The sequence below is a fragment of the Anopheles aquasalis genome, chromosome 3, assembly GCF_943734665.1.
Source record: "Anopheles aquasalis chromosome 3, idAnoAquaMG_Q_19, whole genome shotgun sequence".
Taxonomy (NCBI): domain Eukaryota; kingdom Metazoa; phylum Arthropoda; class Insecta; order Diptera; family Culicidae; genus Anopheles; species Anopheles aquasalis.
Window position 1 is genome coordinate 44096564 of NC_064878.1, and position 17500 is coordinate 44114063.

The following is a 17500-nucleotide window of genomic DNA, read 5'->3' on the forward strand; positions in this document are numbered from 1 at the left end:
TTGTTTAGCAGCTTATCGCGCTCCGATTGCTGCTGCTGCTGCTGCTCCGAGTGATGATGCTGGTGGTGATGATGGTTGATGTTCCGGTACACCGACGAACCGTACTGCCCCGCAAAGATCGATGAGGTCGACGAAGAGGACGGAGATGACGGCGGGAGTTTCTGGCTAAGGTTCACAGAGTTGCGGTTCAGGTTCGTCTGCTTTTCGAAGCGTTTCAGATCGGGCGAGATGATGCTGTACACGGTGGTGGCGGCGGTGCCAGCTACTGCCGCACTGCTGCTTGTCTGTGGAGCACCACCCATCGTGGACGGAACCATCACCAGTGGCGATCCGGTCGAACCGGCGTGCGCCATCGTCGCTGCACTCGGCGTCGTGGCGGCCAGTGTGGTGGTGAAAATGTTCCGTTGCTTCAGTTCGAGTTGTTTCGTGATCGTTCCGGCGATCGTAGCCGGTGGTACGATTGCGTTGTTTAACCGTTCCGTGCTTTTGCAGAGACTCGTGCACGATGATGAACGTCGTGGACGCCGTGGCCGATCGCCTCGCACCTGGTCCTCCTCCTCATCACAACAAACATCACCACCGGTGGAACCGTGGGCCGGCGTATCGGTGTCGCTGCTCTTGATCAGATAGTCACAGTTATCGACCCGGCACACGTCGTAGCTACTGTGGTCTAAAAAATGGTTCGTACAACAGTTCTCCACGATTTCGCTCTCGTGATGGAAGATGATCGCGTTGCCTTCGTCACCGTTTTCGGCGCGCCAGATCGAAACCGTCTTAAAATCGGACGAAGCCGACGGGGAGGACTTTTTCAGCAGTTCCTCGATCTTGCAGCTCGACGAGGAGCTTTGTATACCACCACCGTGGCCACCACCACCGGGCGTTGCCGACTGATGCAGACCACCAGTGCCGGAAGTCCCTGCCATCATCGCCTCACTCGGCAGTGGTTCCGGCCGCCGACGACGAATCCGACGGTTCGGACTATTGTACTCATTGTCACTGGCCGTCTCACTGACGTCAGCTCCACCCGATTCCGTGCCACTGAACCGCCCCCGGCCACTGCTGGCCGCATCGACCAAACTGGACACGGAGCTGATGCGTGATTTGTTCGACTTGTTGCTCGTCTCATCGAGGTTCGCCAGGAAGCTCCACTTGATCTTTGACGGTGACTGGAAGATCTCCGGGATGTTAATGTCCAGATCATCGAACTCATAGTGCTCCGTACCGATCTCCGACAGTTGGCCAATGTTTTCGATCGTAATCTTCGATGGCGTTAGGACGAGCTGACTGCCGGCACTTTTCGGTGTCTCACCACCGACCTGCTGTAGCTGTCGTTGCGTTGTCGAGGTGGTCGTGCTTGTGGTGGTCGTTGTAGAGCCACCACCGGTACCACCACGCAGTCCGCCACCCTGTTCGGCGCTGGAAGTCGAATCGACGGTCGAGAGAAGGCTCGTCTCGTCCAGGCTCGCCACATCCTGCTGGCTATCGTTGTCTGGCTGGCTGGTACCGGTTACTGGACCACCAGCGGTCGGTTGCGGTGGCAGTGGCAACGGCAACAACCGCTGCTTCTGTTCCTCCCGATCCAACCGATGCTGGATGGCGGTTTGGGCCTGGATCTGGCGGATGTTTTCACCACTGATCGAACAGTACGAGTTTTCGCTCTCGTCCGCCGTGTAGTAACTGCACTGGAACCGTGCCGGGTTGATGTTAAAGTTTGAGATCGTCGCATTGGAGCCACTGTCGGTTGGCAGCGTTCGGCGACTGACGTTGGCCGGTGAACCGCCATCTTGGCTGCGACGGTGCTGCAGCGTTTGGTGTGCACCAGCACCACCAGCCCCTGTCGACGGTGCCGGTTGGGAGTGGTGTGAGTGATGTGAGCAGCAGCTCATCGGTGTCGTCACTCGCCGTGATCGTGGTGTGCTGCGATGGGAAACGCGCGAAGTGCAGCTCGATACCGAAGGACGCCTTGAGAGGGTTTGCTGACTGGCAGGATAGCGCTGCTGCTGCTGCTGTTGCAGGTGCTGCGGTTGATGCTGATCGACCACAAAGTACTGCTGAATTTCGTCGTCATCGTCCGTGGTGGTGATGTTCCCGCGGCTACAGTGACAGTTCTCGGCGTACATCGTCGAGACGCTGCCTGCGGAGGCGGCCTGCCGTTCGTCCTCGGTACAGGTCGCGGTTGTGCCGGCCACCTCTTCCTCCTCTTCCTCGCAGCCCGTTTCCTCCTCCTCCTCTTCACCACCCGTTTCCTCTTCGCTTCGGCAACGCTCTTGATCGTCATCGCGCGCCCGGTGCTGACGGTGGTGCGTGCAGCGTGATGATGATTGGGATGAGTGGCGCCGATGGCTGTGACTGTGGCCGCCCCTTGTTCCTGCTGCTGCTGGCGAACCGCCGCTGCTACTGGCCACCGGTGTATCCGTTGTCGTTCCTGTCGATTGCTGTTGAAGTGTTTGCACCAGCCGCTGATGGTGCTGGTGTTGATGGTGGTGATGCTGATGCTGGTGCTGATGATGGTGCTGGTGCTGATGGTGATGATGGTGATGGCGGTGAGCACCGTGAGTGGTGCTGCTGGAGGCTGCTCCACCACCACCGCTGCTGCTGCCGGTGGTTTCGCTGCGCAGGCTGATGCGACTGCGGCTGAGACGGCCACCGGGCGCCGATGCTCTGGAACCACCACCACCACCACCACCACCTGACCGCCGGCCCCCCTTAGTGCCGGTTACGTGCAGGCTGACCGTGCTGCCGAGGGTGCAGCGGTGATCGCACGCGCCGAACGTCATCGTCATCGGCGAACCGGGGGCGGACGGTGCACTGCCACCACCAGCACCACCACCACCACCACCACCACCTTCACCACCACTCGCCTCACTCGGTGCCGTGCCCGGATCGTACGCACTACTAGGGGTCCAGGCGGTGCTCTTCAGTCAAGGCCCTGTGTTCTGGCAGACAGGTACTTGCTGCTGATGACGGTGATGGGGCGCACAGGTGGCAGCTCGATTTGGAGTATTTCTTGCGTTTTCTTGCGCACAACGCTCGGATGCGGCTGCACGGAAGGTTCCGAAGAAGGTTGGTTTGTTGGTTTGTGGGGAGTCGGAGAAAGGACGTTTACGAAGGCGAAGATTAGTACTGGGATCTGGCTATCGGATCTGTCATGCGATGCGAACCGGTGATCGAAAGGGGAATAAAATGGGAGGTTTTTTTTGTTAAGGAGAGAAGGAGAAGGGACAGAGGGGAACATGGAGTACTCAAAACAGAGGTCCAGGATCGAATTGTTAACCGGAAAACCAGGAAAATGGATCCGGAACGAACCGAAACACGGCTAAAGATGTTGGAGCTGAGGAGAATTTTCATAAACACTCGGTTCGACTGCTAATGACTCCTAATCGACTATGACATGCTGCATGATGAAGTGATGAACGAGAGTTGGATAAATAAGAAAAAACCAGACTCCATAACAAAAACCATACAACGCTCAACACTAAATTACCCACAAGAAAAGGAAAAAAAAATCCAGACATTCCCAAAAAGCGATTAAACGGTAGCGAAGGTAACGGATGCGAAGAAGAGCATGCATGCAACCGCTACTCTCTCTCTTTCCGCACTATCGGAGCAGCTAAGAATAGTTTAAAGAGAGACTGAATGTTGGAAAATGTTGTACTGAGCATACTAGTACCGACGGACGGTTAGTCTACGGAATTCATGCATAGAAGAGAGATTGTGTAGTAGAAGTATTGAGCAGCTGACCCTAAGCAACTCTAGCCTTACGCTGCTGCAGATGTTGCGAATGTTCGATGCTTGGATGTTTCGATGTTAAAATGTTTTTAAAGCCTAGTGTGTGATTTGTGTGTTTATCTCGTTTCTAGATTTTAAAAATTGGAATAAGTTAGAGTAAAATAAGATTAAAGAGTAGTATTGGCTTTTATCTGACCTGAATTGACGGCTAGATTATTCGAAACAGAACAACCGAGGTACCTTGGAATGTTTTTCAATCGTTTGTGTTTGACATTTGCTTTACCGGTTCTTTGACTCTGTGTAACTCAATGGAATATTTACTTTGCAGCATATTCGTGTCTAGATGCTGCGGTTTTTTTCTGATTCTAGATGCTGCGTTTTTCTTTCGAACGAATTTACAAACTACTTCTTCCTTAATACTTTAAATGTTAACTCATATTTTTCTCTGTTCTATGTCTTGTGTGCAGCATAAACTGTCTGCCCTCCATCTGGCATGTCACTCTCTATCGAAGTCGATAAATTTAGATGGCTGGCAGCTGCTGCTGCTGCTGCTGCTGACTTTGTGATAAGCCGCTCGGTAACCACTCAGTAAGCCTTCACAAGCTGCCCAGCAAATTCTGTGGGAAAGCGCTGGGCTACTCATTAAAATTTATGTCGCCACGCCACGCTTTGCATACATAGCAAGCGTAGCCCTTACCAGCCGGCAGCTGGTTCACATTTGGCCGATAGCGGCGCGAGGATTAAATTTTATCATCCCTCTCCCCACACCCCCGCCCCGCCCTTGTCCCCCAAAAATTCGAGTTACCAAGGACTCGAGGGAACCGCCCAGCCGACAATGCCCGTCAGCCAATTTATTATGGATGAAACATTACAATCTCGAGCTTCCCCTCGAGTCTCGAGCCACCTCGATCCGGACTCCGGGCACAAAATTATGCTCACCACCCACTCGGACTGGGGACTGGGTGACTGGATAATGCTAAATGGGTGAATAAATTGCACATAAATTTTGCAAAAATATATACATATTTTTATGCATCGATCGTGGCAGGCTTTTGCGGCACGGTGGCTTAGACCGTTGGCGATGCATGGGTTTCTGGGCGACGGGCAGCCACCAGCAAACGGTCGTGGTGTTGAGAAGCCAGTTTTCAAACAAAACTTCCTGTCACGGTGGACCGTCAATCGAGGACTGTATTAGCGGGGTGCTTGTTGCGCCTCGACGATGGACGAACGATTGGCGATATTCATCGTCCGCCGCAACGTATGAGGACCGGCATTAAGCAGGTCATTGTAAGGCATTGCCGGGCTTACCCGGCCGGACGCCTCACCGGAAAGTACATGCACGGCGATGGGAAGTGATTTGCATTTTTATCCGATCGCTCGCGAGTGGGGCCTGGATCTGGGGTGCTCCTTAACTACCGATTAGGTCGCTTTCATTGCGATTCGATCGATTTGGCGATGGTGGTGGTGTAGTGTAGTGAACTGGGCACCATCGACGAACGACTTGTAAGAGATTACATTTTATCGCCCCAATTAATCGGCATCGAGAGGAACAAAAGAACCTTGAAGTGTAATTTGCTTGCTGGGGCATTATCTCAATTAAGTGTCCCACAAATGGTGCAAAGGTTGCTCTTATCAGTTGTTCGTTGTAATGTGATTACTGATGGTAAGAACAACCACACATCGCCAGCACCACGTTCCATTTGTCGGCATCTAGAAGGCATTGGTTCGTGTGACGGTCGTTCAAATCGGTTTAATTGGGGGGGGCTAAGCTTAATTACGGTACAAAAAAGGCTCATTTTTGTCGATTTTTTGTTCAGAAACCATTCAACTTAATTTTTTCATGTGAATGTCATAATGAACTACAACTTTTCAAGAATATTTGGTTCTATTTTGGAAAAGATTTATTGAAAACTTCATCCATGGCATCAAATTTAGGAAACTGGAACGATCAAACGGCGGAATGGTCAAACCGGGTTCGTCGCTTAAATCTTAAGGAGCAAGTCTTTTGATTCGGACCGAAAACGGTGCCCATCGTAGCTGTGTAATGGGTCATTAAAAAATGCATATCAATATTCTTATGCTAGATTATAAGTTTATCTTGATAGCCCCTTCGAGTTTTACTTGATTTGCCAATTTTTCGATTTTTGGCACTTGTTTGAAGTTGAAAAAGTGATGCTTCTAACGATTCTGTATCTAAAAAATCTAATATTACATAATTCTTTTCAATAAAGCATCAACACTTTTATGAAAAATTGACACGAGGCTCCCTGGCAAATAGTCTAGCCCAGATTATGTATTCAAAGTTTCAAATCGGTCCACTCGGTCCAGTAGTTTTTATGGTACGATGGGTACCGCCATTGGTTGTTGGTTTTGGGAAACGCGCTTCAAAGCAACGACCTTATCCGAAGAGTCTGATATTAAAAAATCTGCTCTGGACATCACCTTTTTGCTAGATTCAGATTCACATCTCGTGTAAGTTTCTAACCAGCCGCTGGACTGAAATCGAGACAATGGAATTTGAAAGAAACCTATTCTTTTTGTTTTCTTTCGAAAGAGTGTCAGTGTTTGTGCCTTCTGTCGATGCCGTGTAGTTGTTGTTGTTGTTGCTGCTGCTGCTGTTGCTGGAAAAAGAAACTCATTTCCGCCACTCTTCTCTACTCCGACACTCCAGCAACGGTCATAGTTGGTTGTTTGGAGGCAGGAACTCTGAATCGGAACGCACAAAGTAGGCATAGACTCGAGGCAAAAGACAGCACACCAGATAGGCCACCCTCCCAGAAGTGGCCCCGAACATAGTCAAAACCGAGGAACGTTACTTGGTTCCCTTTTTGCTCTTGTCATTCCCATTCTCTTTGGGAACTGGATGGCTTCTGGAACCGGAACAGGAACGGTCAGCGAGGCACCGATGGTTTCTGTCTGTGGCATTCAAACTCTAGCAAACAAACTACCTAAGGGAACAATCCCCCGGGGGCGGACCGGGTGGAAACCGTTTTGTAGGGAGATCGATCTAACCGAGTTAGGGGAAAAGAACCTCTGACAAGCTGCCACAAGGTACCAGGGGGGCAGCGACCGTTTGCAGCGTGCTAGAAGGGATGCTAGTGGCGAGAGCTAAACTGCTGTGTGGTACCTGCCGTAAGCTTCGAGAGCTTTTGCTCGTCAACAATTTGGGGTACATGGCGAGAGCTAGCTTATCGACTGGATCGGGCGCGCGATCGCGTTTCTCGCGGCCACGGTGCGAGCGAAAGCAGCGGAATGGATCGGGCCTCACTAGGGACCTACAGGTGGAGGAGATAGATTAAAGAATGAAAGAGATAGAGAAAAGAGAGAGAGAGAGAGAGAGAGAGAGAAGAGAAAAAAATAAATGAGTCTTTTCTGCCTTTTCTACAAATCAATAAGACAGGGATTCTTAACCTCAAATCTAGCAGAGACAAGCAGTCTTATCCTCAATCTATGGATTGTCCTGGAATTGGGAATTCCTTTATCTAAAGTCGCCCTAGCCATAGTGTGAATGCCACAGCGCGCGCGCGCGCGCGCACCATCTTTTTACGTACAAAAACTCGCTACTCCAGACAACTACCAAGGAACGGTCTCGAACGGGAACGGTCAGCACGTCCTGAAGGCCAGCCCGCCCGCCCGTCTAACCCTTGTCCAACTTCGGAATGCTGTGAGAGTCGTTTTAGGTACCTGAGGAAACGATCCGTCCGTGGGCCGAGTGTCGCCGAAAGCTGTCCCGGACGGGATTGCCACCAGTTCCGCCTTGATAGGCGGATGGTTCGTTGGAGTAACCGTACCCGGCATTGGTGGTTCCTTGCTGCTGCTGCTGCTGCTGCTGCTGTTGATGGTGATGATGATGCTGGTGCGCCGCACGACCACTAGCCCTGGACTGCCGTCGAACTGGCATCGGTGAGCAGTTGTTGCTGATCGTGACACGATTAGCGGTACCGGCCGTCGTCGTCCCATAGTTCGCTGGTGTCACGTATCCACCGGCGGCGGCGGCAGTGGTCGAGGCACCAACCGCGTAGCCAACACCGACACCGTACTTGGACGGGCCGAGCAGGTTACTGTGGTCGCTCAGTGGGTACGGACCCATCTCGCCGTCCAGCGGATACGGACCCATCTCACCGTCCAGTGGGTACGGGCCCATCTCACCGTCCAACGTGGCCGATCCGAAGACGGTGGCCCGATCGCTCAACGGGTACGGGCCCATCTCACCGTCCAGTGTGGCCGAACCGAACACTAAGACCCAGCGCGGGGGATCATCGCGAGATGAAGATGATGCGAGGGTGATGGTTCATTTTTGATGATGAACCGATTGGCGAAAGTCGGGACACAAACACAGCCGACGAATGCCACAATCGGTATCGGCATCGGCAGCATGGTATCGAGAAACGAGTTCGAGTGAAAGTACAATGGACGCACGGAGGATGGGTAGCGTGGCGTGGTGGATAAGCGAACACTAGAGGTAGAGGCTAAGCTGTGGTGATGGTGATCGTGACGCTTGGTGAGCGAGGTGACAATTCGGGCGACACCTCGTTCGCAGCCACGTTTTTGGTGCTTTGCATTAGTTTAGTTTGCGTGAGGAAGGCGCACCCCGGCCCGGGGCTTGACCCGGACGGCAGTGAATGATGATGCCTTTCGATAGCCAGCTAGCTCGAAAGTGTAGTTTGTTGTTCGATTCCAGTTCGATCGGGATCTCTAGCAGTCGATCAGCAGTGTGGGGGTGAGAAGAATAGTGCTGCTCCCTAGAACAATAGCGCACCCCCCCCCCCCCCCTGATCCGATCGATCGAAACTCTAGACTACTCGGTACTGGGGGAGGTTTGGGGAGGGCTAAGTAATATTCTACTCAAACTCCAGCTGTGCAGCTGTTCCTGCGCACAGGATGGTGACGATGGTGAGTTTGTTTTTTTGTTTTTTGGTTTGTTTACGGGAGTGATGGAGCGATTGGTTAATGGACGGCTGGCTGGTGCTGGATCAGCTTTAAGCTTGTGCCGTGTGTCTGATCATCATCGGTAGCATCGGTGCAGTGCGACTGCCGAGGGTGCGGTCACGATTTGCGAACAGAGTGGAAACAAGGAGAGAAAGAGAGCGAAAGATGAAGAGCTGATCCCAAGGGGGGGGACGATCACAGGCTGGTAGTTGACTGTAAATCTACTTCATATCTACGACCTGGTGTCCAACACCTTTGGGCACACCGGAAGCTACTAAGCAACCGTTAAGAGGTACTCTTGTTTTGGTTCCATAACGTGAGTTTCAGTAAGTTGTATTCCTCGATCGCATTTACTTGTGTACTGGTACGCTTAAGGTGTACTTGCTTATAGCTACTACTTGGCTACTCGATTGATTTTGGCTAGTGTGTTGACGTTTTCTTTAACGTGTTTGTTGTTCTTTTCGTTTCCGCTTGCTTGGTTTGTTCTGTCCAACTGTTGCTAACTACTTTCTAACGGGTTTGTTATGGTGTTTATAATATTATTTACAGCTTTATTACAACGATTCTTTTGTATTTATTTTATTCACTACAAACTACTCCAACAAGTGCTTAATGATAATCGATTGCAAGTGCTCAGACAACACATTTGGTTGATTAGGTACGATAATGCGTCTGTCTTACAAGTTACTCACAAACAAAGTATAGTTCTGAAGCTATTTAAACACAATACAATCAAAACTACTGCATGCAAACAACACGGAAAAGTACTTTATCTTCAAAACATGATGTTGATGCTAACAAAAAAAAAAAAAGAAAAAGCAGATGGGAATAGGTTCTTGGGACGTTTTGGTTTGAAAATTCAAATGGCAACCAATACTAGGCAGCAGAAACGCTCCGCGCTAATGCAATCCGACCCGGTCGCATATGCTACACTCAGGGGATTTAAACTTTATTTGTCACGTTTCTTTTTCTGCGAAGGAGGTAAGTGGTGCACCCGTCATCACCCGTTTATCAAACGGCAAGCGCTCGCGCCCCTTGAGTCTTGATTGAGCTGTTGAGCCCCCGAACCCAAATCGGAAGGCAGAAGGCACAGTTGACGTCCTTCGGTAAAAGCCGCCATGATGCTGGTGGCGGTGGCGTGATTTAATGCCAACCAGGCATATCCATAGGCCTCGAGATAGGCCTCTAGCGAACGGGCCAGGTCTTCATCGTCGTATCGCAAACGATGATGTGATGGTCGCTCTCACTCTCTCCACCCCGCTCTCGATGATAGATGATGGAAAAGTGGGTGCGTGGTGCCTGCAAGCGTCAGGGCATCGTCGTCGCAAAACCAATGTGTTTGTGTGCGTGCGCCTGTATGTGTGCTCGTTTGTACTAAGCCTTTTTCGCGGTGAAGGTGCAAAGTTCCTTCCAGTCATAGTCGTTGACGTCTTCGTCGCGCCCATTTTTGTTGTTGCCGGTTTTGCCGCTTCTGCTACTTCTCTCCGGACCTGTTAGCAAACCCTCTCAGGTCCAGGCCCCCTCCAACGCCTCCCCATTCGCAGGGCGTGGTGGAAATGGAAAGTGTTGATTTAAATCTTCCACTTACGGAACATGAAAGTCATGTTTTTTCGTCGTCGTAGCCGTTCGACAACAACAAACGCTGTGCCAGCGGAGGGCGCGGTGGCACTCCGGGGAAGGGGAGGTTGGCTGGCATGTTTTGCTGGTTGGTAAAGATAAGTGTCAGGTGTCGCGCTGTGTGCTCTGTGTCTGTGTCGGTGTCGGTGTGTATGCGGGAATGTGAGATGACGGTTTAAGTACACGATTTAACACGTTGTATTTACACACTTCACACGGCCACTGGCAACGAATGAGCGACGATGATGACGACGAGGACGACGGTAGCACGAGCATAAAATCTGGGTGTTTTTTTTAAGTGGAAGAAGAAAGAGGAGGAGTGCGAAGAGTAAAAAGAAGAAAAGCAACACGAAGCTGCTTCCTCCTCTTCATTGCTTTCTTCTCTTATCCAGCAATGGGGCACAATACAGGGCTTTCCTTTCTTCCAGCTACAAGTAGGACGCTGGCAGGACGATAAGAAAACTCTCCTTGCCTCCCTGCCCCTCATCACCAGATCGGTGTCGGTGTATGTGTGCTTTCCGTGTTGAATGCCCCGTGAAAAGTTTCTTCTGAAGTGAAAGTCGCGTTCGAGTGTATGTGTGCATGTTGAACCGCAACGCAAACACACGGGGACACAGGGCAAGTATAGCGTGACAGAATGGCCGCCTGGCTGGCAGAGCAGCTCAGGACACTCTGCGTCATGCGTCATACCAGTTCTCACACACTAGCAAATGTGCCCTCCCGATGCAGGAGCTCGTGCGTGCATCCCATTAATGCTACAAATATTTAAACACACTCATACGCACGCAACACTAATGCCGGGGCATACGTGAAAAAGCAGGAAGTGGGAGGATGTTTTCCCCGGTTTTGTTATTCCTGTCGCTTCGCTTTGTTGTTGTCGCTTTCATTTGCCGGGTGTTTTGGGAACATTTTCCGGTGGAAAATCCGGTTTTCCGATGGAGAGCAAAAACTTTCCACTCCTAGACAACGTAGGCGCTGAACGGTCGCTTGGTACTATCGTGCTGCTGACATTTGGTTTTGACAGAGAGCATCAAAGGACGATCAAAGTGCGCGAGAGCGAGAGTGGTTTGCTGAGATTTTGTGTTATTTTTTGTTATCTTTTTTGTTTGGGGTCTGGCCGTTGAGACATGTTTACAATATTCCCTTAATCGATGGCACATAAACATGAACAAAGCGGTGCACTTTGACACCAACAGATGCCAACGGAGTCGGCGAAATGGAAACCCTGTTTTCCCAGCGTTCCTGAAGGAGCTGTCTTCCCAGAAACGGGTTTCCTGTTTGCTGAGATACAATCCTCCATGTATTGAAAAGTCAAACGCTGAATGCTTGAAACGACACCAGCAGTTGGTTAGCAAAATGGTGGGTACAATAGCGAATGAGTGAAAGCACAAACAAACGCAACATTAAAATGAACTGACGTGCCCTGATGTGTTAGCGGCGGCTCAAGAGGATCAGGTCCATCAAAAATGGGAATGACGTTCCGCTCACCTCGCGCTCGGCCATAAATCATCACCGCGCGCGAAATATGTACGCGCGAGCGCTTTTGCCAAATAATTGAACAGCATAACCACCCGCGCGCCACCTCTCCGACGCGGATAAACATGAAAAATAATAAAACAAAAAAAAGTGTACATCATAAACACGGCCATATAATAACAACAAAAACAACAAGAGCGATTGGATGGATGCTGCTGGTTGGAGGATGATTTTCTGGGGGGAAAAAATGGGCCTTCTTCACGAGGTGTGCCACTGCCAGTACTGGAAGGCCCGGAAGGGATAGGAAATTCGAAATCATAGATTGAGTAAAACGGTAAGTAAACACGCAACACACACACATACGCCTAGAGACAACATAAACACATTACGGAAGGAAGAGTAGAAAAAAAAACAACACATGGGACAAAAGCGTGCACGGCAACGAAGCGACGATGAAGTGGAAGATTGGTGATGATGATGATGATGATGATGATGGTGATGCAACGCTCGCGCACACAAAAACATAAAGCATCTGGTGGCGAAGGAGGGTGGGGTAGGATTCTGGGAAAAGCTTCACGGAAAACGTGGGCATAACACAAATGGGAACAGATTGGGAAAGCGAACAGAAACTGGCAGCAGTAGCAGCAGCACCAGCAGCAGCAGCAGCAGCAGCAGCAGCAGCAGAGAGAACGAGAGCGAGGGAAAAACAGAAGGACATGAGAGAAGAGCGAAGCGAGATTGGCTACCGAAAGGGATGTGAGGTTTGGAGTGAAAGCAACACACAGGTGTGCGTGCTCCTTCCAACACCTCTCCCTAGGGGCAGGATATCCGTTCCAATCATTTATCGCGCTTCGACCACGCTTCAGCTCTTTCCTCTGTCGGTCCTGTCACTCTTCTTTTCTCCGAGGTCTTGCTCATCATCGTGCGACTGCTGGCACTGCTACTCCGCAGCTTTATGGTGAAGAAGTTGATGTGGTTTTTTTTTGTTGGGTTTTGTTTTTGTTTGGTTGGATGGCTTACGTGAGTCGTGTTGCGTCTTCTCCTCGGATCTCATCAGCGCCGCGTGCTCGATGCCCGAGTTCATACTTTGCGGCTCCAGATTATTTACGCAGTTTAGCATACTCCTGAAATTCGCACACTCTACGATTATGTAATAAGTGAATATTATCAGATTACCGGATAGCGGATGAGTAAACGAGTGTGAATTTACAACAGTTTCTCTTTGTTCCTTGTTGTCCCTTTTCTTTCTGGCACTGCTTTCCTCTGCCTTATCTCTAGTTCGCTAGTGGTCGGCCTTTCCGGGCCTAGTGCTTTGGTTTGCCATCAGTTTGTTGTGATAACTGAGCTCAAGTAGTCTGCTACTGGTAGAATTAGTAACCAGTGCGTAGCCATCTCTAACTGTTAGATACTCCGTTGGCATCGTAACAGAGTAGGCCACGATGCGGTATCAATCCAGGGCGCACAAAAGGAATCACAAGCTGATTCCAGCTACTAGCTCCTTCTTTGTTCCTTTTTTTTCCTTCGTTTTCTTGTGAAAAACATCATTTGAAACGCGTATCCCGCGTAAAGACTCTGTTTTTGTGTTTGTTTTTCTGTTTCTGTGTCTGTGTACATCCTTTGTGTATTCATGGCAACGCCATCCCTCCTCCCGCCGTAGAAGTGGAAACAGACGACATGCTTTATGGTGAAAGTGGATGGATGGGTGTTTGGCTAATGTTAACGATTCGCGGCGACCCCCCAACGGAGTGCGTTGGAACTCCCAAAAAGCAACGCATCAGCATCACGGCGATGATGGTGTGAGTGGGGAAGAAGGGAAGGGGAACAGGTAAAAGTTATAGCTACCCTGTAGTACATGTACCTTACACTCCAGCCCAGCACCAAACTCCAATGCTGCGTGAACGCAAACACGCAGTTTTTTTTCTCGTTGTGCCATTTGGTGGTGGATCATGAGGTTTTTTTTTGTTGTTTGAAAAATGAATCATTTGCGTGGCACGTGAGCACGTGGCCTCAGGGATAGGATCAACGCGGCCGGGACACAAACGAAGCCAGCGACAGAGATCGTTAGATCGTCACGTGCCGCACGTGCGCTCGGTGGCGATTTCGAATAACTCTAGTAGCCACTGCGCCAGTAGTACGCCATGACTCTCGTGCGGTTCGCTCGAGAGCAGCACGAGAACGCAGGAGGCGAAGATAAATTCATCCCGGGCATCCGAGCAAAAGGCATCGCGCGAAGCATTGTTCAGCACCAACAACAACAACAACAAAAATCACCAACACGCACCGAGAGCTGTGAGATCACGAGATAGCGACGGTTAGCGAGGCAGCTCTTATTGGAAAACTTTACCTCACCTTTCCTCCTCCACCTTACGAAAGGTACAACACATTTGGTGCTTTTATCGCGTCACGGCACGCCAGGAAGTGCGCTGGAGGGCCACGAACACCGGGTGGCGCTATTATTTATGAAATTAGCCAAACCAAAACGGTGTATGGGTGGTGCTTTGAACCACCACACGAAAGATAATGTGCCTGAGCGCTCGCAGGCGGCGATAAATGGAGCACAAGCTCTCTCACAGGTGGACAAAAATTACATGGAATAATTGAACTGGCTCACCGGTGCGGCGCAAAGGCAAAGAAGCTGCCTCACTCTACTCAAGGGACAGCTCAGGAGCAGCCCCAGGTTTACTTCCGCTAAAAGTTAACCAAAAGTTGGCCGGGAGAGTACTCACGCGCTTGAAGGACAGACCTCACGTTGCGTTGTTGGTGGTGGTGATGAATGTTGCCGCGAGGCAGAGCTCCAAAAGCTCTCTTTATCCCGTGGTGACACCGTGGAAAAGTGGGCAAATCGAGGGCACAACACTCGTCTCCGGTCTGTTTACTTTGCCCGGGACGCGATCTCGTTGTTGTTGATGTTGTTGTTCGTTGCTGCTGCTGCTGCTGCTGCTGCTGCTAATGGATTGAATGCGAGGGAATGTCTGATGTCTTTTTGGAGGGGGCGGCGTCTAAAGAGCGATGGTGAACGAACAGCAGCAGGAGGAGAAAGAGATGGAGGAGATGCAATACCAATACTGGCAGTCAGGTCTAGCCGAAAAGCAAAAGTTTTTTAGCATAATTTATGCTCCACATTGAGTTATGCGATAAAAGTTGGCACTACAGACGACGATGAGGAGGAGAAGGAGGTGGTGGTGGAGGAGGAGGAAGAGATCAATACATGTGGGGCTCTGTTAACAACTTCTTCCCTGTTGTTCAACATTCCTTTGATTCCTGAGTCAATGCTAAAGATGTAATTAAACCAAATTTAAAGAAACTGAAAAAAGGCATAACTTTGTTCGTCGTTTTATTTCAAATTGATCGGCTATACGTTTATGGGCGGGCTTAAGTAATAAGTACAAATGAATAAAGTATATTCTTAAAATTATACAAAAAAAATCCAAATTAATACAATACGAAAATGAAACTTTTACTCTCTTTACACACAAAAAAAAATTTAATACATACGCGTGACAGTGAGGTTAAATCATACTTACGAAAACATGCAAAAACGAACGTAAAGAATTGAAAAGAAGCGAGAAACGTAAATTTGGAAGGCCGCAGTCTGGTTTGGGTTCTAGTTTGTGCCGGAATCCTTGTGTTTCGCTGAGCGGCTAGGTTGCTGCTGCTGTTGGTGAAGCTGCAGCGAATCGGAACTGATCGAGTTCCGCTCGGTACCGGGCTCACGGTCACCTCCGTCCTCGCTGCAAAAGTGTAACAAACAGAGATAGCGGATGAAGGGGTTTCTTTTACTCTGTCCAATCGATGAAAGACGTTGCCTTTAATAGCCGCGCACCGGGAAATTGTAATATTACAGTCGAAGCAAGTCAATTGGAGTGGCAATGAGTTTGTTAGTAACTGGTCCCCCTTGGCAGAGTGTTCAAGCTTGAAACTAGTGGTGGTGGTGCTGCTGTCTTTTTGGTAGCGTCTCGCTACGTAACGTTCAACGAACCGTGGCACCAAAATTAATACCCCAAAAACGGCTCCTGTTACCTGCGCCTTGGTTTAAAGTACGAAAGCAAACCCCTTGAGCGACCACGGATCAAAGAAAAACACAAAAGAGCCTCCGAGCGTCCGGAAAAGTACGGAAAATTTAATTATCAAAAACGTGAAAAAGCCAACCAGAGGCGTCTCACTGACTCCCTCCACCAAACCGAGGACACGAGGACAACTGTCGATGATAATAACAATAATAATCATCCAATCACCGGTTTCCAGATTGGTTGGTGCGTCGTCGTTGTGCTTTGGCCGGCGGCACTGATAAGAGGCCTTCCAAGAGAGTGAGAAAGGGAGAGAGAGAGAGAGAGAGCGAGAGTGGTGTGGGTCTCTAATCCTCCGCCACCGCTGCCGCTGCACAGGATTCATCATGGTGGCCTTTTGCCAGGCCATCCGCTACTCCAAGATTGGATTATTCATCTTCGAGTGGACCAGGGCCGAACGAACGAACGAACGAACGAAAGGATGTCATTATCATTCGAACCGAAAAGCCTAGTACGGTTCGTTCTCTTTGTGTTGGCGGGCCGGGAGGTAAAGGACAAGTCCCCAGGGAGGAGGAAGGGCTGACAATCGAGGTTGGAAAAGGTTTGCCAAAAGGGCGGCCAGGACACAGCGACAGTGGTTCGCTGCTTCTTTGTGATGAAAAGTTCGAGTCGCCATGGCCAACGCCATCGTCACCGCCGGGTTGCCGTCGTCGTTAGGCGTCTTATCAGACCGCCCGTAGGGCTTTTCGCTCCATTAAAGGATGATTAATTGATTTAGGAGTAATTAGAAACGCCGGATTTCCGGCGACAAACCGTTCCGACCGCCCGGGTGGACTTTTGGGCCGCTCCTTGGGCTTGAGCAGCGCTAAAGGGGAGCTGGAGAGCAGAAAGCGACGGTGTAGGGCCTCTAGAACGCTGAACCACGCCTGCGGGCTTCGTGAAGCCCAAAAACCCAAAAGGCTCCCCTTCCATTCGCGTTCCAAGAAATTATGTGACTTAAGCTCGGGATCAGATCGAACGTTGGCGAAACACAAATCTGGACTCTCTCAAGGATCCCGTTGCCAAGGAAGGGCGGAGATGAGAGCCGCAAGGAAGGTAAGGGCAGTGGGAAAAGGGAAAGCTAACGCTTTCCGCGTCACAGACCAGCCCGACAGTTCGGTTCATATTCGGTCAAAAACATTCAAACATGCGCCCGTTTGCGATTGTGCTGCTCCGGCAGCAGCCACCGGCAGTAACACTGAACCGCCGCGGACTCGGGATGCGAAAATCGAAATGGTCGGCATTTCGTTTGATGAATCGTAAAAATGAAAAGCATCCCCTCACCCACGGTCCTGTGCCTCCTCTCACTCGATGGCGATTTTCCTCGGGGCCTGGTGGTGCCCATTCCTACACTCGAACTCGATGAATAATTCATTTGCGTTTGCCTCGCAAACTGGCAAACTGCTCAACACATTCCAATCGATGGCCGGTTCTAAATTCTGAGTTTGTGTTGAATTGTGCTTTCCGCTGATGAGCGGCCCAGCGGCAAGAGGGGCGCCATTTGCGCGAAATGTTGTGTAAGTGAGGCTATGTAGCGTTGGAATAGATGGGAGAGAAGCTTGTTTTTTTTTGGAGAGGGCCGACATCAAAGTGAGCCTAGCGGATCGAACGATTGAACTTCTGTTAATCTTTGTAAGCGATTCTTACTATCTCGGGATGTCAAACTTCATAATGAACGATTATCATCCCTCGCAGGACATTTC

General features: G+C 50.2%; 1 protein-coding gene across 18 annotated transcripts in view; it reads right to left on the minus strand.

Annotated features, from left to right (window-relative positions):
• LOC126578980 (glucose transporter type 1) overlaps positions 1-17500 on the minus strand; it is a 165513-nt gene that overhangs the window by 3676 nt on the left and 144337 nt on the right. For 17 of the 18 annotated variants that reach the window (XM_050242146.1, XM_050242145.1, XM_050242143.1 and 14 more), the window contains one exon: positions 15069-15482. In XM_050242146.1, the coding sequence (XP_050098103.1) occupies positions 15356-15482 (127 nt within the window). In that variant the 3' untranslated portion in view covers positions 15069-15355. Of the gene's footprint in view, positions 3041-12771; positions 15483-17500 lie in introns of those variants that run through there. The other variant, XM_050242133.1, reaches the window with a different exon arrangement.